At 34.6% G+C, this 26,614-nt stretch overlaps 1 protein-coding gene across 1 annotated transcript; it reads left to right on the forward strand.

Moving 5' to 3' along the window:
- Positions 1-19,474: 19,474 nt before the first annotated feature.
- Positions 19,475-23,664, forward strand: LOC108471053 (chromatin assembly factor 1 subunit FAS2). The gene is made up of 12 exons (XM_017772623.2): positions 19,475-19,837; positions 20,078-20,189; positions 20,560-20,586; positions 20,717-20,789; positions 21,259-21,362; positions 21,451-21,665; positions 21,746-21,842; positions 22,153-22,225; positions 22,399-22,487; positions 22,575-22,713; positions 22,816-22,916; positions 23,300-23,664. Exons 1-12 carry the CDS (start codon positions 19,724-19,726, stop codon positions 23,512-23,514), a joined length of 1,359 nt encoding a protein of 452 aa, XP_017628112.1. The 5' UTR covers positions 19,475-19,723; the 3' UTR covers positions 23,515-23,664.
- Positions 23,665-26,614: the final 2,950 nt, after the last annotated feature.

Genomic DNA, 26,614 nt, shown 5'->3' on the forward strand with positions numbered 1-26,614 from the left:
ACCATTACTAATTTCAAAAATACAAAATAAATTGTAATAAAAAATAATTAAAAAACCTTAATACAATTTTAATAAAAGAGAGAGTTGATAGAGGAATAAAAATTGAGTGAGAAATTAAGTGGGAATTGAGAGAAATTTGAGAGAAATTTGAAAATATGTAATATCCTGAATTAGGGCTTAATCAGAATAGTGGTTTCGTGACCACAAATCTGAGATAGAAATAATAATTTTATAATTATTTTGAAGATTATGATATGATTGCATGATTGTGTGAAAATTTCGTGATGAAATTCTATGCCTAAAGTGCTTAAATTGAAAGTAGGGACTAAATCGAATAAGTTGCAAAACTTGCATTCTAGAAGTTTTAGTATGAAATTGTTTTGGAATATTAATGAGGAGGTCTTAAATAGCAATTTGACCAATTTTAAGTTCATGGACAAAATTAGGACATGGAAGGAATTTTGGAAAGTTTAGTAGTAAGGGTATTTTGGTCATTTAGTTATTAAAATGAATTAAAACAAAATTAAAAGCCAATTTTGTCCATCTTCTTCATTAGGCCGAAATTTCAAGGGTTCTCCATAGCTAGGGTTTGTTTCAAGCTTCCAAGCTCCATAGTAAGTGATTCCAAGCCCCGTTTTTAATGTTCTTTACGTTTTTGGAATCCCGGTAGCTCGATTAAGCTTATGTTAGCAATAATTCAACCTAGGGTTTATATTTGGAAAAATACCCATAGGTTAAATTTGTGTATTTTGATGTTTTATGGTATAATATGAGGTTTTAAATTATGTTAGATAACTTGTGCTACTCGGTTTTGAGTGAAAACGAGTAAAAGGGCTTAATCGACAAAAATACCTAATAGTCACAAGTATATGTTAGAGAGAGAATTTGATGTTGCCATAGAAGGGAAAAATGATCAGCATGTTATAAAACATAAGAATAAGGAATAAAGTTTAATTCCCGAGCCTAGGGGCAAAAGTGTAATTATGCAAAAGTTTAGGGGCAAAAGTGTAATTTTTCCAAAGTTCGTATTAAATGCTGTTTTGATGAATGTATGTATTAAATAAGATTAATTTGGTATTATAGATCAAGAAAAACGAGATTCAAGTCACGATCGAGGAAAAGAAAAGATTGTGGACTAAATTGCAAAATCTTTATATTTTGGTACCAAGGTAAGTTCATGTGTAAATGTAGTAACATAATTGTCATTTTAAGCAATTTAATGTTGTTTATATGATATGATGCTGATTATTATCATGAAATATTATGCTTTGTGGTTATTGTTGAATAATATGTAATTATGTGAATTACTTGATGAGTATGAACTATCACCAAGTACCGATTTCGATATTCCGTGGAAGACAAAGAAAGATGTGTGATCGAGGAAAACGCCTGCTTGAACCTTAGGAATAGATTAGGATACAAGTGACATGTCACTAGGATGGTTGAGCATCCGAACTCGTTGAGTTGAGTCCGAGTTCACCTATGGATGCGAATGTCCGAACTCGTTGAGTTGAGTCCGAGTTCACTTATGGATGCGAACGCCCGAGCTCGTTGAGTTGAGTCCGAGTTCACTTAGGGCGGGTTACATGATTTCTTGATTACATATGAGGCACTTATGTGCAAATTATCCGTATCCGAGTTGTATTCGATGTGTTCAACGGGTGAAATTTCTAGTGAAATGGAAGAACACTTAAGATGCAAGTGACGTTTTGGTAAGTGTTGTGAAATGGACACTTTGGACAGGTATGTTCTTAACCCTCGGGTTGAAAATAGATACAACAACGATAAGGTGGTAAGATGATGAATGATGTTTAGAAATATGACATATGTTTTGGTGATACCATGCTAAAGTTGTTTGGTATATTTGTATTGTTATGTTACTTGTTATTTACATATGAACTTACTAAGCATTTATGCTTACTCCTCCTCTTTATTTCTGTAGTTTTGAACAAGCCACCAGAATCGGGACGGTCGAAGGTTCGATCACACTATCCAAAGGACTTTCATCCGGGTAAATGGCTTGTAAAACTTAAGTATGGCATGTATAGCAATATACTTATTTTGTGTAAATAATTTTATGATATGGCCATGTTTGGTTGAGAAAATGTTTGATATTGATAAGTCATGGTGATGGCTAATTTAGATCATGTTTGATATTATGGAAGTTTAATAGGTTATCTAGTTCATAAAAATTAATGGAAAGATGAAACTTACCTTAAAACACAATATTGCTGCAGCAATGACATGAATTTGAAAAATCACTAAAAATAGTATAAATGGAACTAAATGATGAGTAAGTTATGAAATTGAAGCTTAATGAGTCTATTTTCATGTGGATTGAACACAACAGGCATATAAATTATATTTATGAGATATTTAAACTTTTTGGAAACAAGGCCAGAGTGATTTCTGGATCCCCTATTCTAACTTTAAAAATTCATAATAAATTTTACAAACATAATTAGAATTTTTATTTATATGTACAGGTTCTTTATTGAGTCTAGTTTTAATAGAAACAAACCTCATAGTCATTTAATTTCTGTATAGAGAAATATCTGATTCGTAATACATAGAGGTCAGAGCAGTCGAACCCTGAAAAAGGGGAGACTTTAACTAATAAACTGTACTAATTGGTCCAACCAAAAATTCTAGAAAAAAATTAGTAAATAGATATATGAGTCTAGATTTAGGGAAAATTTACGGATCTTGATTTTGAGTTTTGTAACTTGAGATATAATTTTTCTTGTAACTGTGACGCGGGTAGTTAGAAAGCTGTGAATGTAGAAACAAATGATTTGAAGTTCTTAATTTGATAAATTATGTTCGGTAACCCCTCAAGCTCGACTCCGGTGACGGTTTCGGGCGTGGGGGCGTTACATTTAGTGGTATCAGAGCAGGTTTAGTCGGTTCTCGAACTACGTGTTGTATATACGGATTTTACTATACATGCCATATGTATGAATTGTGATAGTGTGACGACTTCTGACCTTTTTAAATGATTTTTATATAGTAAATGGATCCCGATCCAGTGTGGCAGATGAAGTAGAGAAATGCGCCAGCTCGGTTGAAGGGCAGCGCCGATCGAAACCCCACCTCCCATTGTTGGTCGTGGAGGAGGAGAAAGGGATCGGAAGCCTTTCTCCAAATGATGAGTGCATGGTACATCGAGCTCGTTCAGACGAACCCAAATGTACGACCTCCCCCACCTCCCCCAATTCCTCAACCTATGCCTCCGATGCCTCAAGGAGTGGATATGATAAAATTTCATAGAACCCCCGTTAATAGAATTCGTAAACAAGGGGCTAAAGAATTTAGAGCAAATATTGATAATGATGCAGAAAGCGAGTTCGCTTGAAAATTCGTCCGGTATTTGATGAATTATCTTGTACACCAAGAATGTTTGAAATGTGCTACATCTTTGTTGAGAGATTCAGCCTATAATTGGTGGAAGACTTTGATTTGGTGGTACCGACGAGAGGGTAACACGGGAATTCTTTCAAGAAGAGTTTGGAAGAAATATATTAGTGAAAGATTTATTGATTAGAAATGTAAAGAGTTTCTTGAGTGAAGCAAGGTAATATGATGATCTCGAATATGAAAGAGAGTTTGGTCGATTGAGTAAGTATGCCAGGGAATATGTTCCTACAGAAGCCAAGATGTGCCGACGATTTGAAGACGGGCTCAACGAAGACATTAAGGTATTTGTCGGGATCCTTGAACTGAAAGAAATGGTAGTACTAGTTGATCGACCTTGTAAGGCTAAAGAACTACTGAAGGAAAAGAAAAAGGTAGAATCTGAAACACGAAATTGGAAGAAAAGACCAATGAGTAATGCACCTCACAAAGAAACCGGAAAGTCAAGAAATATGAATCCTCGTTCCCAAGTTTCATTTGGGCAATCATATGGAAATTTTAAGAAGCGAAATGTGGGTCCTAAATCTCAGACTACTTCTGCGGCTAGTGTGGGAAATACAAGATTTGTTAAACTTGAGTGCCCGTGTGTGGTAGAAATCATTTTGGTCCGTCAGAGCAAATGAATGTTTTCGATGTGGTTCTCCGGATCATTTTATTAGAGACCGCCGAGAGAGCCGAGAAAGAAAATTTTCGAATGTAAAATCTAGTGGTGCAGACTCGAGGGAAGGTATCCGAGAAAAGTGGAAGTGAAACAAGCGATAAGAATGTAGCCGAGATGCAGTGATTAGATCCGAGGGAAGAGCTCGGCTAGAACTTATGTTATTAAAGCGCGTGAAGATGCTTCCTCACCCGATGTGATTACCGATACATTTTCTCTTTATGATATTAATGTTATTGCTTTGATTGATCCTGGTTCTACTCATTCATATGTATGCATGAAACTGGTGTCTAGTATGAATATACCTGTTGAGAACACAGAATTTATGATTAGAGTGTCGAATCCACTAGGCAAATGTGTGATAGTTGATAAAGTAAGTAAGAAATGCCCTTTAGTGATTCGGGGTCATTACTTTCCGGCCGACTTGATGTTGTTGTCGTTTGATGAATTTGATGTTATTTTGGGTATGGATTGGTTGACATTGCATGATGCTATAATAAATTGCAAAGAAAAGGTTATAGAATTAAAGTGTGAAAGTGGTGAAATTCTGCTGGTTGAGCCAGACAAATCAGAGGCATTATCTAGTATGATTTCTTCGATGTCGGCTCAGAGATATTTGAGAAAGGGTTATGAAGCTTATTTGGCGTATGTAATTAATACAAAAGAAGTTGAAAAGAAAGTTGAATCGGTCTTGGGTTGTGTGTGAATTTATGGACGTATTTCGGAAGAATTACCGGGTTTGCCTCGGTCGGGGAAGTAGAATTTGGTATAGATTTGATCTGGGAACAGCTCCGATCTCGATTGCTCCATATAGAATGGCACCAACAGAGTTGAAAGAATTAAAGTCGTAGTTACAAGAGTTGAGTGATAAAGGCTTTGTGAGATAGAGTTTTTCACCTTGGGGTGCTCCGTGTTATTTGTGAAAAGAAAGATGGTTCTATGAGATTATGTGTTGATTATCGGCGGTTAAACAAGGTGAAAATCAAAACAAGTATCCGCTTCGAGAATTGATGATTTGTTTGATCAGCTAAAAGGAGCGACATGGTTTTCAAAGATTGACTTGAGATCTGGGTATTATCAGCTGTGAGTAAAAGAGTCAGATGTGCCTAAAACTGCTTTTAGAACAAGGTACGGTCATTATGAATTTTTAGTTATGCCGTTCGGGTTGACAAATGCTCCTGCTGTGTTTATGGACTTAATGAATCACATATTTCAGCCATACCTGGACAGATTTGTTGTGGTGTTTATAGATGATATTTTAATTTATTCAAAAGATGAGACAGAGCATGCTGAGCATTTGAGGATAGTTTTGCAAACTTTGAGAGATAAGAAGCTGTATGCTAAGTTTAGTAAAAGTGAATTTTGGCTCTGGGAAGTTGGATTTTTGGGTCATATTGTTTCAGGTGATGGTATACGGGTTGATCCTAGAAAAATTTCAGCCATTGTTGATTGGAAACCACCGAAAAACGTAACTGAAGTTAGAAGTTTCTTGGGGCTAGCTGGGTATTATCGGCGGTTCATAAATGGATTTTCTATAATTGCTGCTCCTATGACTAGACTACTCCGAAAGGATGTTAAATTTGAATGGACGGAAGAATGTCAACAGAGTTTCAAGAATTGAAAAAGTTATTAATCAAGCACCGGTGTTGATACAACCCGAATCGTAAAGAATTTGTGGTGTATAGTGATGCTTCTCTAAATGGTTTGGGTGTGTACTCATGCAAGAAGGAAAAGTGGTGGCTTATGCTTCGAGACTGTAACACCCCTATCCCGTGAACTCTCGAGAATAGGTAAGGGCATTACAGACTTGTAACTCATGTCGAACAGTAAAATTTTAAACTTTTTCTTGAAATAAAGATCATTCATTTAAATAAGTACTAAGCCTGACCGGAGATAAAATTTAAACTTCACTAAGTAAACATTCAAAAGATGCCATTTTCGCATGGCTTATATACATTAACCAAAAATATTCTTCCGCCACTAGTCTATTCTATACATGGTATAAAATAGTTCTAAACATAACAGTAACAAGCAGTGGATAGTGATAGTGTGACTAGTTGCTGACGATCCCCGAGCCTGTAGCTTCGCAATGAGATCTATAAAACAGAGGAAATAGAGTAAACGGGGTAAGCATTACAATGGTTAGTAAGTTTTAAGCAGCGTCAACAGATAACAATCAAATTATAATATAGTTGTTCGTATTTTTATTTCACTCTTCCTTCGGGCATACCATCCCTTTACCGAATATGCACATCTCATCATATACAATAGGCAGATAAACTTTCACATAAAAGTGAGCTCATGTGACATAGATATATCGTATGATTTCACATAACCTCTCACACTGATCCGATGTCACATAATCATAGGAATAGTCTCATAGATTGCTCTCGTATGCATCACATAACTACCTTATGATTTAGTTCAAATCAAGCTCACAAATAAACTTGGAGTACATACCTGTTTAACCTTTCGCATTGAATATATTTATAAGCAATTCTTATTACGAAGTCTTATAGCTTTAACCTCTACTCGAATTATCGGCGAGACCTTTAGCTCGGACGTAATCTCCACACGAAGTTATCGGGTCTTACCCGGACAAAATCTCCACACGTAGTCATCGGGTCTTACCCGGAAAAAATCTCCACACGTAGTCATCGGGTCTTACCCGGACATAATCTCCACACGTAGTCATCGGGTCTCACCCGGAATATATTTCCAAGTTTCATGTACATTTAATCACATGTTACAACATTCACATCGACTGTCATATTTGTAATTCATTTGCCTCATCAAATATCTAATAATACACACCTTTCACATTTGGTCGTTCGGCCACAATATACGCACATCGCCTACATATTTCACACTAGCCATTCGGCTTTACCACATATATGCATTTTCATATTCACCACATTGGCCATTCGGCCTTATCACACATATGCATGCTCACATTCATCACATTGGCCATTCGGCCTTATCACATATATGCATGCTCACATTTATCACATTGGCCATTCGACCTCATCACATATATGCATGTTCACATTCATCACATAGGCCATTCGGCCTTATCACATGTAACACCCCGTACCCGAGTCCGTTACCGGAATCGAACACAAGGTGCACACAAACTTAGTTTAACTATCTTCACAGTCCATTTAGAAATTTCCAGACAAGCTGGTCACTGCGTCAGTGTCGCCTTAAAAATCATATCTTGAGTTTCAAAGCTCGAAAATTTGTTTCGTAATTTTTCCCTGAAACAAGACTCATATTTCCATCTACATATTTTTTTCTAGAATTTTTGGTCGAGCCAATTAGTACATTTTATTAGTTAAAGTCTCCCCTGTTGCAGGGATCGACTACACTGACCTTCGTGCGTTACGAATTGGATATCTCCCTGTACAGGGCTTCAATACTGATGCCGTCTGTTTCTATAGAAACTAGACCTAGAGAGGAATCTATACATATATGGCATGACTCCTAATTATCTCTGGTTAATTTACAATGAATTTCTAAAGTCAGAACAGGGGATCCAGAAACCGTTCTGGCCCTATTTCACGAGAACTTTAATATCTCTTAACATATAATTCATATGACCGTTTCGTTTCTTCTATATGAAATTAGATTGATCAAGGTTCATTTACATAATTTATTCACTATTTAATTCCATTCCTACAATTTTTAGTGATTTTTCAAATCCACACCACTGCTGCTGTCAGCATCTGTTTTTCAAGTAAACCTTACCTATTTCGTGGTTTCTATGGACCAACTAAAGTTTTGTCATACATAGGTCCACATAATATCATTTTTAGCCATTCCAATGGCTGATCATTTGCTCACACTTCCATTCAGTCCGTAGTCACATCATAAAACCATACATATATACATAAGCACAAATGGTCTAATGCCATACTCCACTTTTACGAGCCATTTTCGCATGGTCGTACACATACATCACAAAAGTACTTAAAACGCAACAAAAGGGTAGTCCTATACATGCCATTTCAAAATCCAACCAAAATATATACCGAAAGGGACTTTGATAGTGTGGGAGACTTGACTTCCAAAAATCCCGAGTCCGATGGTGACGAGCCAAAATCTATAGACAGAGAAACAGAGAAACGGAGTAAGCAATTTATGCTTAGTAAGTTAGAGCAAGGATTCCAGCACAACAAAAGCATAACATTCATATAGCTAACGGATAATTTCATATGCACAAATTCTCAATATCATACTTATTTCACATTCCAACCCCTATATTCATACATAAGGGCTTCATCTTAGCCAAATGCCGAAAGCTCATTTCTCGATTGAGCGAGTATTATTCGAAGGGAATCAACTATTCCAAAGCACATACGAACATACCTCGTTGCTGGAATTTTCAAGCGTATTAGCTGAAATTTTACAGCAGTTCATTCATTCTTGAATCACGTATCTTGAGTTTAACCGGATATGGCTACACATTCAAATGCCTTGGGACATAGCCCGATTAAGAACTTCGCACGAATGCCTTGGGACTTAACCGGATTTAGTAGCTCGCTCGAAAGCCTTCGGATCTTAGTCCGGATTTAGTAACTCGCATGTATGCCGTCGGATCTTATTCCGGATTTAGTCACTTAGCACAAAGCCTTCGGGACTTAGCCGGATATCATTCGAATAACCATGTACATTTATCAATAAATCATAACACATTCATATTTCGTTTTCATTAGCAAAATTCAAACACAAGTCACTTATCACATTTGCAATTTCGGCTCAATAGCCACACACAAAGAGCATGATTTTAATTTGCTTTAAACATGATCTAATCAATTCGAATTTAAGCTCTATTACTCAAGAACTTACATAGGATGTCGTCGAACGATTTCAATGGCTAATCGACCACTTTTTCCTTCCATTTGTCGGATCTAGTTCCCTTTGCTCTTGAGCTTAATTTAACAAATAAATCGGTTTAATCATTTGAGCATCGAAGAGGAATACAAGGTACTTAGCCAATATATATACTCGTTAGGCATCAATATGCTTGCCTCTAACCGAATGCATGCACACCAATTTCCCTCATGTGGCGAATATGCATGTCCATGTTGAGGCCAATCATACACTTAATACCACACAAAAACAGCATACATTTTACTAACTAACGATTATATATCGTAGCTCAATACACATCTCTCATTTATTTCATAACCGAAACATCATCATATGCAAAATATATACCTTGAGATAGTATATATGTCATACCAATACATCATGTGCAACATATATGCATGTAGGTGCAAGGGCGAATCTCAAATTGATTATAACTATCCCATATATTTTCATCATGGCGAACGTTCCTTCCACACCATTTACCATCACAAAGCATGGATTTCATCATCCAACTTACAAGCTTACAATGTCATGAAGTTTAATCTCATAGTATCTATCAAACTCTCACTCAAAAGTGTTAAAAGAATATTCAAAATCATCAATCCACCATCACATGCACCATTACAAAGTTTCACTTTTAGCATGCAAATGATGTCAACACAATCTCACCTTAGCCGAATATCATCTCCATGACATAGTGAGGATTTGAACCATGGCTAGTTAGAACTCAAGCTAACTACTAAAATATACATGAATCTCATGGCAAAACATCAAACTTACCTTAATCTCAACACAAGTATGGCCAAACCTCCTCCTAATCCCCTCCAAACCAAGCATGAAGCAAGACCCCTTCCTTCTTCCTTAGAATTTCAGCTCAAAGAAAGTGAAAAAAGATGAACAACAATTTTTTTCTTCTCTTTTCCTCTACTCACGGCAATGGGGGAGAAGCCTTCACACACATTTTTTTTTCTTTCTTTATCACCCATACTTATTTGTTTATTGTTTCTCCCTAATGCACCAACAAAACATGTTTCATGACATGTTTAGCCCATACACCCTTGTCATGGCGGCCATTAGCTAATAAATGGGGAAGTTGACATGCAAACCCCTCATTTTTGCATGCATGATCAACTAGTCATTACACATTTCCCCCTCATACTTTTAAAGTTTACTACTAGGTCTTTTCTAGTGAAATTCACATTTATAACTCTAAATTAAAGCATCAAAAATGTCACACATGAGTTAACACATATTATAGGCATCAAAATAAATATCAAATTATTTTTATGCCTCGGTTTTGTGGTCCCGAAACCACATTCCGATTAGGGTCGTTTTAAGGCTGTCACAACTCACATATATGCATGCTCACATTTATCACATTGGCCATTCGGCCTCATCACATATATGCATGTTCACATTCATCACATAGGCCATTCGGCCTTATCACATATATGCATGCTCACATTTATCACATTGGCCATTCGGCCTCATCACATATATGCATGTTCACATTCATCACATTGGCCATTCGGCCTTATCACATATATGCATGCTCACATTTATCACATTGGCCATTCGGCCTCATCACATATATGCACGTTCACATTCATCACATAGGCCATTCGGCCTTATCACATATATGCATGCTCACATTTATCACATTGGCCATTCAGCCTCATCACATATATGCATGTTCACATTCATCACATTGGCCATTCGGCCTTATCACATATATACATGTTTATATTCACCACATTGGCCATTCGGCCTTATCACACATATGCATGCTCACAATCATCACATTGGCCATTCAGCCTTATCACATATATACATGTTCACATTCATCACATTGGCCATTCGGCCTTATCACACATATGCATGCTCACAATCATCACATTGGCCATTCGGCCTTATCACATATATACACATTCACATTCATCACATAAAATCCTAAATCAAAATATAAATTTTCACGAATTCACATCACAATTATCCAAATATACTTCACATACCACATATACTATCATGTATACACTTTGTCTTGGCCGAATCTACACCAATCATTTTCCAATGAATAATTCAATTTCACGCCTTACTATCATTTCATATTCGAATACTCATAAACTTACAATTTCACAAATTTTAATATCGAAGATCCGTCTAGCATTCATATATCGTTTTACAATATCACGATTTAGAATTCACGTATGGGTTTAATCAATAGCTTGTGAGCAACTAAAACAAGTTTTATCCATATTTACAACAAAATCACATATTCACTACGAGCTGTTTTCCTGAGCAATAGTCACTAAATTATTTATAACTGGAGCTACAAAACTCCAAATCACTTGCCGTTAATTTTCCCTGAATATAGACTCGTATATCTTCCATCCATAAAATTTCCAGAATTTTAGGTTTGGCCAATCAGTACCAGATTTTTCTTAAAGTTTCCCCTGTTTCACTGTTTGACTAATCTGACCACTCTTCACTACGAATCAAATTTTTCATTGTACAGAATTCATAATGTATTCTATTTGATTTCATTTGAAACTAGACTCATTAAGGAGTCTAAGCATATAAATCTTATCTTATAACCATTTTTTACAAATTATAATGATTTTCCAAATACAGAAGCAGGGATTTTGAGTCATTCGATATCTGTCCCACACAACTTTTAATATCTCTTTATAGGAATTTCTTTGCTTACACGGTCTTTCTTATAAGAAATTAGACTAACTAAGCTTTGATTACATATTTTATTCAGCCTATAATTCCACACCAACAATTTATAGTGATTTTCTAAAATCACGTTACTGCTGCTGTCCAAAGCAAATTATTACAATTTGCTCTTAAATTTCCAAGTCCAAACACTTATGAACTTACCATTTGAGTTTAAGACATATCATGACCACATCATATCTTATTAAATCAACTCATTATGTCCTATTATGATTTAATTTACTCAACGCTTAATCACTTAAAACTTACAAAGGAATCAAACTCAAATACTTAAGAACTTACCTCGAAATTGCCGAACGATTACAGATCGACTATTCGGTTAGGTAGCTTTTCTCTTTTCCGAATTAGACTCCTAAGCTCTTGAGCTTGAATAAACAAATTTAATCTATTACAAACCAATTATACAAACTCATGGCGAATATAACAAGAAGACTCTTGGATTCTACTAGCCACTCATTGCTCTATTATTAACCTTACTTAATTATAAACGATTCGCAATTTGATAATTAAGTTCATATCATGGTATCATAACTCAACATTTATCAATATATCATTAACAAAATATGCTCATGTCAAATTTACTCCGATCACATCTCAAAATTCAGCAAGCTTAGAACTCATTTAATAATTAAATTCGGTAGCTTAATCACTTTGCTAACTACTTATGCATATAATTCAATGATTTTTACATCATCTTACAATCACCATTATTCAAGACTTTGAGATTTCCACAAATGTTCATCTAATGCCTCTAGGCCGAATGTAATATTGCATCCAAATTCACATAGTTTTTTTTGTTATATCTAATTCTAATGTACATTATCATAATTCAATTCAACATTATAAACCATTATCACCCATTTAGCCGAATATACCACATTAATTTTTAACATTACCCATGTAAATACCTATAGGTTCTTATACCTTAAATTCACACATTTAACCCTTTAATGCTTATTGATCATTCCTTTGGTCTTAACCTAAATGACACTCTCATTCTCCATATTTCAACCGAATTTTCATAGCATGAAGACTTTCATACATTTATAAAACTTTCATAACTCATTTGGCCTTATCAAGAACCATTTAACATGCAAGGAAAATAATCATAGAGGAAGAAATTAACATTCTAAATAGACTCAATCTTTGACCGAATGTACAAGGTGCCTCTAAGCCACTCATCCAAAAATCTTTACCCCATTCTAGTCATTCCCCCATTTGACCGAATGAACATTTGTCTATTGATGCATGAAATTCAACCATGGGTTAAATAAGCTATGCACTTATCAATCTAATCTCATAGTCAATTAAAAAGAAAATCACAATGCATACCTTAAACTAGGATAGCCATGGCCGAATACCTTGGTTTTCCTCTTCAATCTTCCCTTTCCCAAATTCACCACCAAGAAGAAAGATGAGCATGTAAAAATTTTTTTTTCTTTTGTTATCTTTCTTCAACTCACTGCAATGGAGGGGGGACATGGATGAGACAACTTTGTTTTCATCACCCTCCCTTTTCATTTCTTTATTACTAACCTTTTATTTTATTTTTTCTCCCATAAAACACTAACACCAAATGTTTTTAATAGGCTTTAACTTATAGCATGGCCGGCCACCTTCTTGTTCTTTGGTTAATTTGACATGAAAATACAATTATTTTGCAACATGCATAAATAGGCCACTTACATTTGCCTAGCACATTTCTAAATTTTCTCACATAAGTCCTATTTAATAAAATTCACTTACAATTAACAAAATTCAAACATGAAATTTTCACACATGCATATGTACATATAATAAGCATCAAATATGACAGCTAATTATTTTTATGACTCGGTTTTGTGGTCCCGAAACTACTTTTCGACTAGGGTCAAATTAGGGGTGTCACAGAGACAGTTAAAACCTCATGAGAGGAATTATCCTACTCACGATTTGGAATTGGCTGCAGTGGTGTTTGTTTTGAGGATTTGGCGACATTATTTGTATGGTGAAAAGTGCCGAGTATATACCGATCACAAAAGTCTTAAATACTTGATGTCACAAAAAGACTTGAATTTGAGACAGCGAAGATGGTTAGAGTTATTGAAAGATTACAAGCTTGTTATCGATTATCATTCGGGAAAAGCGAATGTGGTTGCCGATGCTTTAAGCAGAAATTTGTTGTTTGCTTTGAGAGTTATGAACACTCAGTTGAAAATTTCAGATGACGGTTCGATTCTAGCAGAGTTAAGAGCAAGACCGATGTTTTTACAAGAGATTTCTGAAGCTCAAAAAAATGATCAAGATTTGCTAGCCAAAAGAAAACAGTGTGAAGCTGATACGGGATCAAATTTCAGAATCGGTTCTGATGGTTGTTTGATGTTTAAAAATCGGATTTGTGTACCGAAAAATGATGAGTTGATTCAAAAGATTTTGTATGAAGCACATAATAGTTGTTTGGCTGTTCATCCGGGCAGTACGAAGATGTATAATGACTTGAAGAAAATGTACTGATGGAGTGGAATGAAAAGAGATATTTCCGAGTTTGTATCAAAGTGCTTAGTTTGTCAACAAGTGAAAGCTGAACACCAGGTACCTTCGGGATTACTTCAGCCTATTATGGTTCCTGAATGGAAATGGGATAGGATTACTATGGATTTTATATCAGGGTTGCCGTTAACTCCAGGGAAGAAAAATGCCATCTAGGCAATAGTTGATGACCGACTAAATCGGCTCATTTATTCCTAAGACGTCTGATTATTCTCTTAATAAGTTAGCTGAATTGTATATCCAGAGATTGTTAGACTTCATGGGATACCTTTGTCAATCATTTCGGATAGAGATCCGAGGTTTACCTCACGCTTTTGGAAAAAGTTGCAAGAAGCATTAGGTACAAAGTTAAATTTCAGACCGCCTTTCATCCACAAACTGATGGACAATCAGAGAGAGTAATTTAGATTCTTGAAGACATGCTCAGATGTTGCGTATTGGAATTTCAAGATAGTTGGGAAAGGTACTTACCATTGGTAGAATTTGCTTATAATAATAGTTATCAGACAAGTTTGAAGATGGCACCTTATGAAGCATTATATGGTCGTAAATGTCGGACGCCATTGTATTGGACTGAACTCAAGGAAAGTCAGATTTATGGAGTTGATTTAATAAAAGAAACCGAAGAAAAGGTGAAAATGATTCGAGATTGTTTGAAAGCTGCTTTAGATAGACAGAAATCTTATGCGGATTTGAAACGAAAAGAAATGGAGTTTCAAGTTGGTGATAAGGTATTTTTGAAAGTGTCTCCATGGAAGAAAGTCCTTAGATTTGGACGAAAGGGCAAGTTAAGTCCGCGTTTTATTGGACCGTATGAAATAATTAAAAAAGTTGGACCGGTAGCATATCGGCTAGCGTTACCACCTGAATTAAAGAAGATTCATGATGTATTTCATGTATCTATGTTACGTCGGTATCATTCGGATCCTTCACATATAATTTCACCGACAGAAGTTAAACTACGACCGGATATGACTTATGAAGAAGAACCGATTAAGATTTTAGCTCGAGAAGTCAAACAACTAAGAAATAAAAGTGTTGCACTTGTGAAAGTGTTGTGGCAAAAGCATGGGGTAGAAGAGACTACATGGGAACCTGAAGAAACTATGAGAAACCAATATCCACACCTGTTTATCGGTAAGATTTTCGAGGAAGAAAATCCTTAAAAGGGGGGAGAGTTGTAATATCCTGAATTAGGGCTTAATCGGAATAGTGGTTTCGTGACCACAAATCTGAGATAGAAATAATAATTTTATAATTATTTTGATGATTATGATATGATTGCATGATTGTGTGAAAATTTCGTGATGAAATTCTATGCCTAAAGTGCTTAAATTGAAAGTAGGGACTAAATCGAATAAGTTGCAAAACTTGCATTCTAGAATTTTTTAGTATGAAATTGTTTTGGAATTATAATGAGGAGGTCTTAAATAGCAATTTGACCAATTTTGAGTTCATGGACAAAATTAGGACATGGAAGGAATTTTTGGAAAGTTTAGTAGTGAGGGTATTTTGGTCATTTAGTTATTAAAATGAATTAAAAACAAAATTAAAAGCCAATTTTTGTCCATCTTCTTCATTAGGCCGAAATTTCAAGGGTTCTCCATAGCTAGGGTTTGTTTCAAGCTTCCAAGCTCCATAGTAAGTGATTCCAAGCCCGCTTTTAATGTTCTTTACGCTTTTGGAATCCTGTAGCTCGATTAAGCTTATGTTAGCAATAATTCAACCTAGGGTTTATATTTGGAAAAATACCCATAGGTGAAATTTGTGTATTTTGATGTTTTATGATAGAATATGAGGTTTTAAATAATGTTAGACAACTTGTGCTACTCGGTTTAGAGTGAAAACGAGTAAAAGGGCTTAATCGATAAAAATACCTAATAGTCACAAGTATATGTTAGAGAGAGAATTTGATGTTGCCATAGAAGGGAAAAATGATCAGCATGTTATAAAACTTAAGAATAAGGAATAAAGTTTAATTCCCGAGCCTAGGGGCAAAAGTGTAATTATGCAAAAGTTTAGGGGCAAAAGTGTAATTTTTCCAAAGTTCATATTAAATGCTGTTTTGATGAATGTATGTATTAAATAAGATTAATTTGGTATTATAGATCAAGAAAAATGAGATTCAAGTCGCGATCGAGGAAAAGAAAAGATTGTGGACTAAATTGCAAAATCTTTATATTTTGGTACCAAGGTAAGTTCATGTGTAAATGTAGTAACATAATTGTCATTTTAAGCAATTTAATGTTGTTTATATGATATGATGCTGATTATTATCATGAAATATTATGCTTTGTGGTTATTGTTGAATAATATGTAATTATGTGAATTACTTGATGAGTATGAACTATCACCGAAGTACCGATTTAGATATTCCGTGGAAGACGGCAAAGATGTGTGATCGAGGAAAACGCCCGTTTGAACCTTAGGAATAGATTAGGATACAAGTGACATGTCACTAGGATGGTTGAGCATCCGAACTCGTTGAGTTGAGTCCGAGTTCACCTATGGATGTGAATGTCCGAACTCGTTGAGTTGAGTCCGAGTTCGTGAGATGTAACTAGGCATCCGAACTCGTTGAGTTGAGTCCGAGTTCACTTATGGATGCGAACGCCCGAGCTCGTTGAGTTGAGTCCGAGTTCACTTAGGGGCGGGTTGCATGATTTCTTGATTACATATGAGGCACTTATGTGCAAATTATCCGTGTATCCGAGTTGTATTCCGATGTGTTCAACAGGTGAAATTTCTAGTGAAATAGAAGAACACTTAAGATGCAAGTGACGTTTTGGTAAGTGTTGTGAAATGGACACTTTGGACAGGTATGTTCTTAACCCTCGGGTTGGAAATAGATACAACAACGATAAGGTGGTAAGATGATGAATGATGTTTAGAAATATGACATATGTTTTGGTGATACCATGCTAAAGTTGTTTGGTATATTTGTATTGTTATGTTACTTGTTATTTACATATGAACTTACTAAGCATTTATGCTTACTCCTCCTTTTATTTCTGTAGTTTTGAACAAGCCATTTCAGAATCGGACGGGTCGAAGGTTCGATCACACTATCCAAAGGACTTTCATCCGGGTAAATGGCTTGTAAAACTTAAGTATGGCATGTATAGCAATATACTTATTTTGTGTAAATAATTTTATGATATGGCCATGTTTGGTTGAGAAAATGTTTGATATTGATAAGTCATGGTGATGGCTAATTTAGATCATATTTGATATTATGGAAGTTTAATAGGTTATCTAGTTCATAAAAATTCATGGAAAGATGAAACTTGCCTTAAAACAGAATATTGCTGCAGCAATGACATGAATTTGAAAAATCACTAAAAATAGTATAAATGGAACTAAATGATGAGTAAGTTATGAAATTGAAGCTTAATGAGTCTATTTTCATGTGGATTGAACAAAACAGGCATATAAATTATATTTTATGAGATATTTAAACTTTTGTGAAACAAGGCCAGAGTGATTTCTGGATCCCCTGTTTTGACTTTAAAAATTCATAATAAATTTTACAAAAATAATTAGAAGTTTTTATTTATATGTACAGGTTCTTTATTGAGTCTAGTTTTAAGAGAAACAAACCTCATAGTCATTTAATTTCTGTATAGAGAAATATCTGATTCGTAATACACAGAGGTCAGAGCAGTCGGACCCTGAAACAGGGGAGACTTTAACTAATAAACTGTACTAATTGGCCCAACCAAAAATTCTAGAAAAAAAATTAGTAAATAGATATATGAGTCTAGATTTAGGGAAAATTTACGGATCTTAATTTCGAGTTTCGTAACTCGAGATATGATTTTTCTTGTAACTGTGACGCGGGTAGTTAGAAAGCTGTGAATGTAGAAACAAATGATTTGAAGTTCTTAATTTGATAAATTATGTTCGGTAACCCCTCAAGCTCGACTCCGGCGACGGTTTCGGGCGTGGGGGCATTACAAAATGTGAGAGAGATGAGTGGGGATTGAATTAAAAAAAATAAAAAGAATTAGGGATTTATATAAAAAAATAGCCGTTAGTTGGGGGGTTCAACGGCTATTTAAATAGTCGTTGGGGGTGGGAGAGCCATTGGGAGGGGTAACTATTGTAGAAAATGCTTCTAGCTAGAAAAAGAATATATTTATTCGTAATTTTGCTGAAATCTAAGCCATAGAAATTTAAAAAGGTTTCAATGTTTACAAATTCATTCTCTTCCGTCTTCCATTTTTTTTTTATGATTTTCTTTGTTTTAAGCACATAGAGATATGCCAAAAATTTTTCGTTTTCCTTTAAATTTTCAGTTGGTAAAGATTGTATTCTCTTTCTCTTTTTTTTATTAGCATTAACTTTAAGTTAAAATATTTTTGTTGAGGGAAGGTTAATTTTATAAGAGAAAATTTGTAAAAATGTTGCTCGTCAGAAGTAGATAGATCCTTTGATGGATTAGTATTATCCCTAATTAGGATTTTGTTTTTTAATTTTGTTGAGAGCAAAAGTGGCTAAAAAGATAATATGAAAATGTGTGAATGATTTATAGTCGAAAGACCTTATTAAGTGATGGGTTCATAAGACGAAAAAATCTTATTGGATACCTAATTAAATGAATTATGTGAATATGCATAATTTTACACTAAGAAAATATCATATTTACACCTGGAGAATTCTCATGCCCTACAGTATACAAAACATTTTTGGTTATGTATGCTACCATGGGGCTGATATATTAATATATAAATAAAAATTTACATATAAAATATTATTATTTCTAAACAAATTCTACTTTTTTTCTATTTGGGTATTTGTCATCTTCGTATTAGTTATAAGTTTATGAAGTGAGAAAGCTTTACTAGACGGGGAGTTAAGATGAACTATGTAAATGCCACATAAAAAAAGTTCTCATATTTGCATTTGTTGGATTCCTATGCCCTGTAGCATATGAAACATTATTAAGTACCTATGCTACCAAGGGCTAATATTTCAATATATAAGTAAAAATTTATATGTAAAATTTACTATGTTTTAAGCTTCGTTTGGGGCGACAGTATGACATAGTGTGGTGCATTTAGCTTACTTTTTATCTCAAATTATAATATTATTATAATATCTAATTTTATCGCTATTGTTATTTTTATACTTACCGTAGATAAATATACCGGCCATCCAAACTCTAGTTGGCTATCTTCCACCCTATTATATTCTTGATGTTTAAAATTCATGACTGCTTGTTAATGTGATTTTTCAAAATGCAATTGAAATTCAAATACGTGCCCTTCCATTAAGAGTTATACTGTTCCTTACCATAAACACTTCTCGGTAAATTCTACTATCTAGAACAGGAAAAAAGTAAAGGGTAGAGGGTGCGACATTTTCCCGCCAATTGAAAGAAGGGCGCCAAAAGCAACCCATCTTCCTTCTCTTCTTTACTCATCTCCGGTCTGCTGACCTAACCCTAAAAACTAGATCAATTCTAATTCTTTTACAAGCTTAAGGGAAAAAAATAAAGAAAGAGAAGTTATGAAAGGAGGGACAGTTCAAATAAATTGGCACGACACCAAGCCCGTCTTAACCCTAGACTTCCACCCCATCTCCGGTCTTCTCGCCACCGGCGGCGCTGATTTCGATATCAAGGTCTTTTTAGAGTTTATTTATTTCTTATTTCATTTTAATTGATCCATCCCTTGCATTTCTTCTAGAGTTTTCTTTTTTATAATTTTGTGAGCAACCAGGAACTTTGTTTGTTAAATCGAAATGCTGTGTTAAATCATATCTTAGTCAAGGATTTCAAGGTTTAATATGAATTTTATTATGGTAGTTGAGAGTCATGCCAGGCTAAATCGATTATTGTTTTTTCTGTGTTGAACTTTTCAGCTATGGGTAATTAATTCAGGCCAAGTACAGAAGAAAATCCCAACTGCTTCATATCAAAATAGTCTTTCTTACCATGGCTCCGCTGTTAATGCCCTTCGCTTCTCTCCCTCCGGTAATACATGAAAACCCCTTCTTTGAGTGCTTATTTTATCATATATCAAGATCCCGTTGATTATATGTATAGGCACATAGCTGTATTAATTCCTTGAGTTGTCTGAAGCTCGGAATTTCAAAATCTATGAACGATTCTTGTGTTAGGAACAAGTAATTTGAGCCCAAGTCGATTGCTGTCCTAATTTTGAAATGTCTTCTTGCGGTTGCACTCTGCTTATAACTATCAAAATAAATGTAGTTTGTAGTATCTTAAATGTATGTTTGTTCTTCGAAGTTGTGTTGATCTAAGATATAATTAAATTTTACGCTATCCAAGTTTCTATTCTCTTTAATGACTGAGATAACGTTGTCCTTTTTATTTTGAGCAGGGGAACAACTTGCCTCTGGGGCTGATGGTATGGTTTTCTTTTCTTTTCTTTTGTTTTTTTTTTTTAATTTTTATTGTATGAATTGATCATTTAAGTTCTTTGAATGAAGTCTGGTATTGGCAGCAAATTCTGAAAAAGGATTTTTTCTGTTTGATAGGGGGTGAGCTGATCATATGGAAATTGCACACTACAGAAACTGGTCAAAGTTGGAAAGTTTTCAAGAGTTTGTCGTAAGGGGTTAATCTGAATGCATTTGAAAGCTTCTAAAATATATTTGTTTCTTACAAATTGGTTTTGCACTTCGGAGTTTGAGTGAAACTTGATTAGGATGAAAATTCCTTAGATTAAACTCGTTCTTTTTGTCCTTCATTTAATAGGTGCTAGGTTGAATACTAATGAATTGTTGTGGTTCAGAGATGATTCTATCAACTTTATTGTATTATGAAAATTAAAAATAAATGCATTGCAATGAAGTAGGCTATATTAACATTAAAGGATATGTAAAAACTGTGATTGCAATGCCAGTAGGGGCCATCAGTCTAAGCTAACCATACTATATTTCAACCAGAGGACTTTGACTTTTCCTTCATCTATTAGATAGTTAATATTGATGTAAAAATTTCAGTTTAGGAGCCCTTTTCAGGGTCCATTCTTGTTGGTATGCGTTCTGTGCTCATGACTGGGCTTCTTCTTACCTAGATTTCACCGTAAAGATGTTCTAGATTTGCAATGGTCAACTGATGGTGCATTTCTCATCTCTGGATCTGTTGACAATTCTTGTATCATATGGGACGTTAACAAAGGTAAAAAAGAGAGCATGCAGGATGCTGATAAAATTGCTTTTCTTTTTCTCTTGACATCACTGTGATTATAAGTTTGTTTTATCTTCAGGTTCTGTCCATCAGATATTAGATGGTCATTTCCATTATGTTCAAGGTGTTGCATGGGATCCCTTGTCCAAGTATGTTGCTTCTCTCAGTTCAGATAGGACTTGCCGAATTTATATCAATAAGCCTAAATCAAAAACAAAGGGTGCTGAGAAGTTGAACTATATTTGTCAGCATACCATCATGAAGGCAGAACAGCAGCCAATAGATGATGCTAAGGTTGCAACTATCTTGTTATTTTCTGTATTGCAGCTGCATTTGTTACTTATAACTAACCTCAAATATGGTTTGAGATACAGTCAGTAAAAAACCATCTTTTTCATGACGAAACACTGCCATCATTCTTCCGTCGATTAGCTTGGTCGCCTGATGGATCATTTTTACTAGTGCCAGCAGGTATTGGCCCAAATACCTGTCCAGTTCCATTAAATTCTTATGAATATGATTCTGTACTTTCACTCTGATTCCAGTATTTTGTAATTGACAAGCCTTCTTCCTGTCATCATATGTTGGCAGTTATTTAAAGTCCAATCCTCAAATTCTTCAAAAAAAAAAAAAAAGTTCAGTCCTCAATAGTTCTGAACCAACTTCACTTACAGAGTTTAGCTATATCTCCTCACATCGTTTCTACGTTTACAGAGCATAAACTTGCTGCATTGGTGGCGTTGATACCATTGCATTTTGTTTGACATTTCTTGCACTGCAGGTTCTTATAAATTGTCAACTTCATCTGAAACAATAAACACCACTTATGTCTTTTCCAGAAAAGACCTGTCAAGGTAAAGACGTCAACTATCTTTCAATACGGAAGCTAGGCATCTTCACTCCTTAATGCAAAATCAGCCACATTGACAATATTCCATGAACTTCAGATCTAATTGCTGGACTAAATTCTATTTACATTAGCTTTGGCCCGTTTTTTTCATTAGCTTTTGTCTTTTTTGGGTGGCAGACCTTCTTTGCAGCTCCCTTGTGCTAACAAACCAGTTGTTGCAGTCCGTTTCTGCCCTTTAGCTTTCAACCTTCGAGGATCTAACCCAGGTATCTTTTCACTGGTAGTCCTTAATTGTACAGGAGTCCACCATGACATTTTAGTAGTAATCTAATTTTTGTGACCTGACTTCGCAGCTGGTTTTTTCGAGCTTCCTTATCGACTTGTATTTGCTGTTGCAACTTTGAATTCATTGTATATTTACGATACTGAGAGTGTTCCTCCAATAGCAATTTTGGCTGGTCTTCACTATGCAGCCATAACTGACATTGCATGGTAAGTAGTATGGCTTCTATGTAGATTGTTTAATGGCTGTCATTCATTGATTGAGTTTATCACATGGAGTACTAAGTGTCTTCTTTTGCTTTTTGTTGAAAGGTCATATGATGCACGATATTTAGCATTGTCATCTCAAGATGGTTACTGTACATTGGTAGAATTTGAGAAGGAAGAACTGGGACTACCCATTCCTCTAGCAGGTTTGGACTTGCTCATCATTTATGCCTGGTTTGGTTACTAGTGCAATAAAATGAAGAAAGTGCTTATTTATTACATATGTATTATAATAGTTAGACATGAAATAAAGAATAGCTAGTACAATTTTAAACTTGAAATTTGAAAGATAAGTAAAAACTCTCGTAGAAAATAAGACATCTTCAAAATAAGCGGAAACTTTTCCTTCTCTTTGTTAAAAGTAAGGCATGGGAATGGCTAAATATTACCAATTGAATTAGTTTATTGCTCATTCATATACTAAAACATGCATAAAAAATAATATTCTTACCAAACATAGCATTATTATGCACGATTATTTTTACTCATTTAGCCTTTATTCGCATCTCACCCATTTCGTTTTTTCTAGAACCTAAAATAATGAACGTTGAGGGTACGAGCTCTATTGTCCAGAAACCTGATGACATGGTGATTGAAGTTAATGATCCAGTCACGGCAGATAACAGGACGGTAGAATGTGCAGAAAAGAGAGAAGGGAAACAGGCATCGCCAAGTTTGGCAAATACTCCCATCGTAAATAAGGCAGCCAAGAGGCGCATCACTCCGATGGCAATCGATCCATGATATTGTCATGTTATGGTACACTTCTTTTAGCTGATATGCCATGATTTTTGTCTGCATGGCGTCGAGTCCATTTTAAATTGGATCATGTATCATTTATGGTATACATAATTGAATGCAATCAATGGTAGATCGAGAATTGCAATTTGACTATTAGTAGCTTTCTGCATACATTCATTCAAGCGAAGACAACCACGAAATCAATCAATTTAGTATATCTGAATGGGTTAATATATATATGTGTATAATATATGTATATATGTTAGCCACTAATTGTACTTTGTTACCCAATTATTTTTGGTACTTAATTGTTATCTAAACTTGAAAAATCAATCAATTTAGTATATATGAATGGGTTAATGTCATAAGTTAGCCACTGATATCTATTTACTCTTTTACTTAATATGCTTTTTTTTCGATGCCTGGTATGAATATAATTTCTTATTTCAAGGTGAGATGTCTAGAAAAAAGGAAAAATCGTGGTTGTCTATCGTGGCAAAATCCATTGGAATCTAATCATATATAGAATATAAAAGGAATAGGAATACAAGCAAATAAGAAAATAATGAGCTGTAGTTAGTTTTTTAATTTTAGGATACTTTTTTTTAGTTATATATAAAGTGCATTTCATTTTTAGAATTAAGTTTTAATAATAAATGATATTAATTAACAAATGCAATAAAGTAAAAATTATTTTAATTAATTAACTTACTTTAGCTAAGAAAATAATGGTGTAATTTTTGGTAAAAAATAATTTGTTATACTACTATTTTGTTTTTAATAATTTAGATTATTAAAATTAAGGAATAAGATAGATTTTGGCCTTTGATCTTGTTCATTTGTACTTAGTTGGCCCTTAAAATATTTTTGAACTTAATTGATCCTTGAACTTCCATCATCCAGATTGTACCTCCACACTAACATTTAGTTGAGTTGACGTGGCAGTACTAGCTAATTCGATGGTGCCATGTGACAAACTTTCAATACTAAGAGATTGTTAAAAGTCAAAAAACCAATACAATATTAATTTTTTTTTATATATTATAGGCTTCTTATTTATATATTATATATTTTTTGTTTATGTTTGTTACGTGGTGATTGTTCAAAGTCAGAAAATTAATATAATATTAATATTTTATAAATTTTGTAATAAATGGTGTTGTATATGTAACACCTCTATCCCGTATCCGTCGCCAAAATAGGTGAAGGGGCATTACCAGACTTGAAACTCATATCAAAACAGTAAAAAATTTTTTTTTTTTTGAGAATATTCCTTTAGATAAATACTAAAGACAGTTAGGGATATAAATTTAAACTTCTATAAGTACACATTCAAAAGATGCCATTTTCGCATGGCTTATATACATTAACCAAAATATTCTTCGGCCACTGGTCTATTCTATACATGCCATAAAATAATTCAAAACATAACAAGAATAAGCAAAGTGGATAGTGATAGTGTGACTAGTTGTCGACGATCCCGAGTCCTGTAGCTTCCAAATGAGATCTATAAAACAGAGGAAACAAAGTAACGGAGTAAGCATTACAATGCTTAGTAAGTTTTAAGCAAAGTGTCAACAGATAACAATCAAATTATAACATAGTTGTTCGTATTTTTATTTCACTCTTCCTTCGGGCATACCATCCCTTTATCGAATATGCACATCTCATCATATACAATAGGCAGATAAACTTTCACATAAAAGTGAGCTCATGTGACATAGATATATTGTATAATTTCACATAACCTCTCACACTGATCCGATGTTACATAATCATAGGAATAGTCTCATAGATTGCTCACGTATGCATCACATAACTACCTTATGATTTAGTTCAAATCAAGCTCACATATAAACTTGGAGTACATACATGTTTAACCTTTCGCATTGAATATATTTATAAGCAATTCTTATTGCGAAGTCTTATAGCTTTAAACTCTACTCGGATTATCGGCGAGACCTTTAGCTCAGATGAAATCTCCACACGAGTCAGCGGGTCTTAACCTAGACATAGTCACCACATATGGTCATCTGGTCTTTAATCCCGGGTTTACATCATAGAGTTTCATGCATATTTATTCACATGTTACAACATTCACATCGACTATCATATTTGTAATTCATTTACCTCATCAAATATCTAATAAAACACACTTTCCGCCGTTTGTCATTTGGCCACAATATATATATATACACATCTCATACAAATCTCACATTAGCCATTCGGCTTTACCACATATCCATCTCATACACGTTTCGCATTAGCCATTCGGCTTTACCACATATCCATCTCATACACGTTTCGCATTAGCCATTCGGCTTTACCTCATATCCATACACGTTTCGCATTAGCCATTCGGCTTTACCTCATATCCATCTCATACACGTTTTGCATTAGCCATTCGGCTTTACCTCATATCCATCTCATACACATTTCGCATTAGCCATTCGGCTTTACCACATATATACACTTCCACGTTCATCACATTGGCCATTCTGCCTTATCACATATATGCATGTTCACATTCATCACATTGGCCATTCGGCCTTATCACATATATGCATATTCACATTCATCACATTGGCCATTCGGCCTTATCACACATATGCATGTTCACATTCATCACATTGGCCATTCGGCCTTATCACACATATGCATGTTCACATTCATCACATTGGCCATTCGGCCTTATCTCATATATGCATGTTCACATTAATCACATTTGCCATTCGGCCTTATCTCATATATACACTTTCACATTCATCACATAAAATCTTAAATCAAAATATAAATTTTCATGTATTCACATCACAATTATCCAAATATACTTCACATACCACATATACTTTCATGTATACACTTTGTCTTGGCTGAATCTACATCTATCATTTTCCAATGAATAATTCAATTTCAAGCCATACTATCATTTCATATTCGAATACTTATAAACTTACAATTTCACAAATTTTAATATCAAAGATCCATCTAACACTCATATATCATTTTATAATATCACAATTTAGAATTCACGTATTGGTTTAATCAATAGCTTATGAGCAACTAAAACAAGTTTTATCCATGTTTACAACATAACCACAAT

Source organism: Gossypium arboreum, chromosome 11 (genome assembly GCF_025698485.1).
Source record: "Gossypium arboreum isolate Shixiya-1 chromosome 11, ASM2569848v2, whole genome shotgun sequence".
In the NCBI taxonomy this organism is placed as follows: domain Eukaryota; kingdom Viridiplantae; phylum Streptophyta; class Magnoliopsida; order Malvales; family Malvaceae; genus Gossypium; species Gossypium arboreum.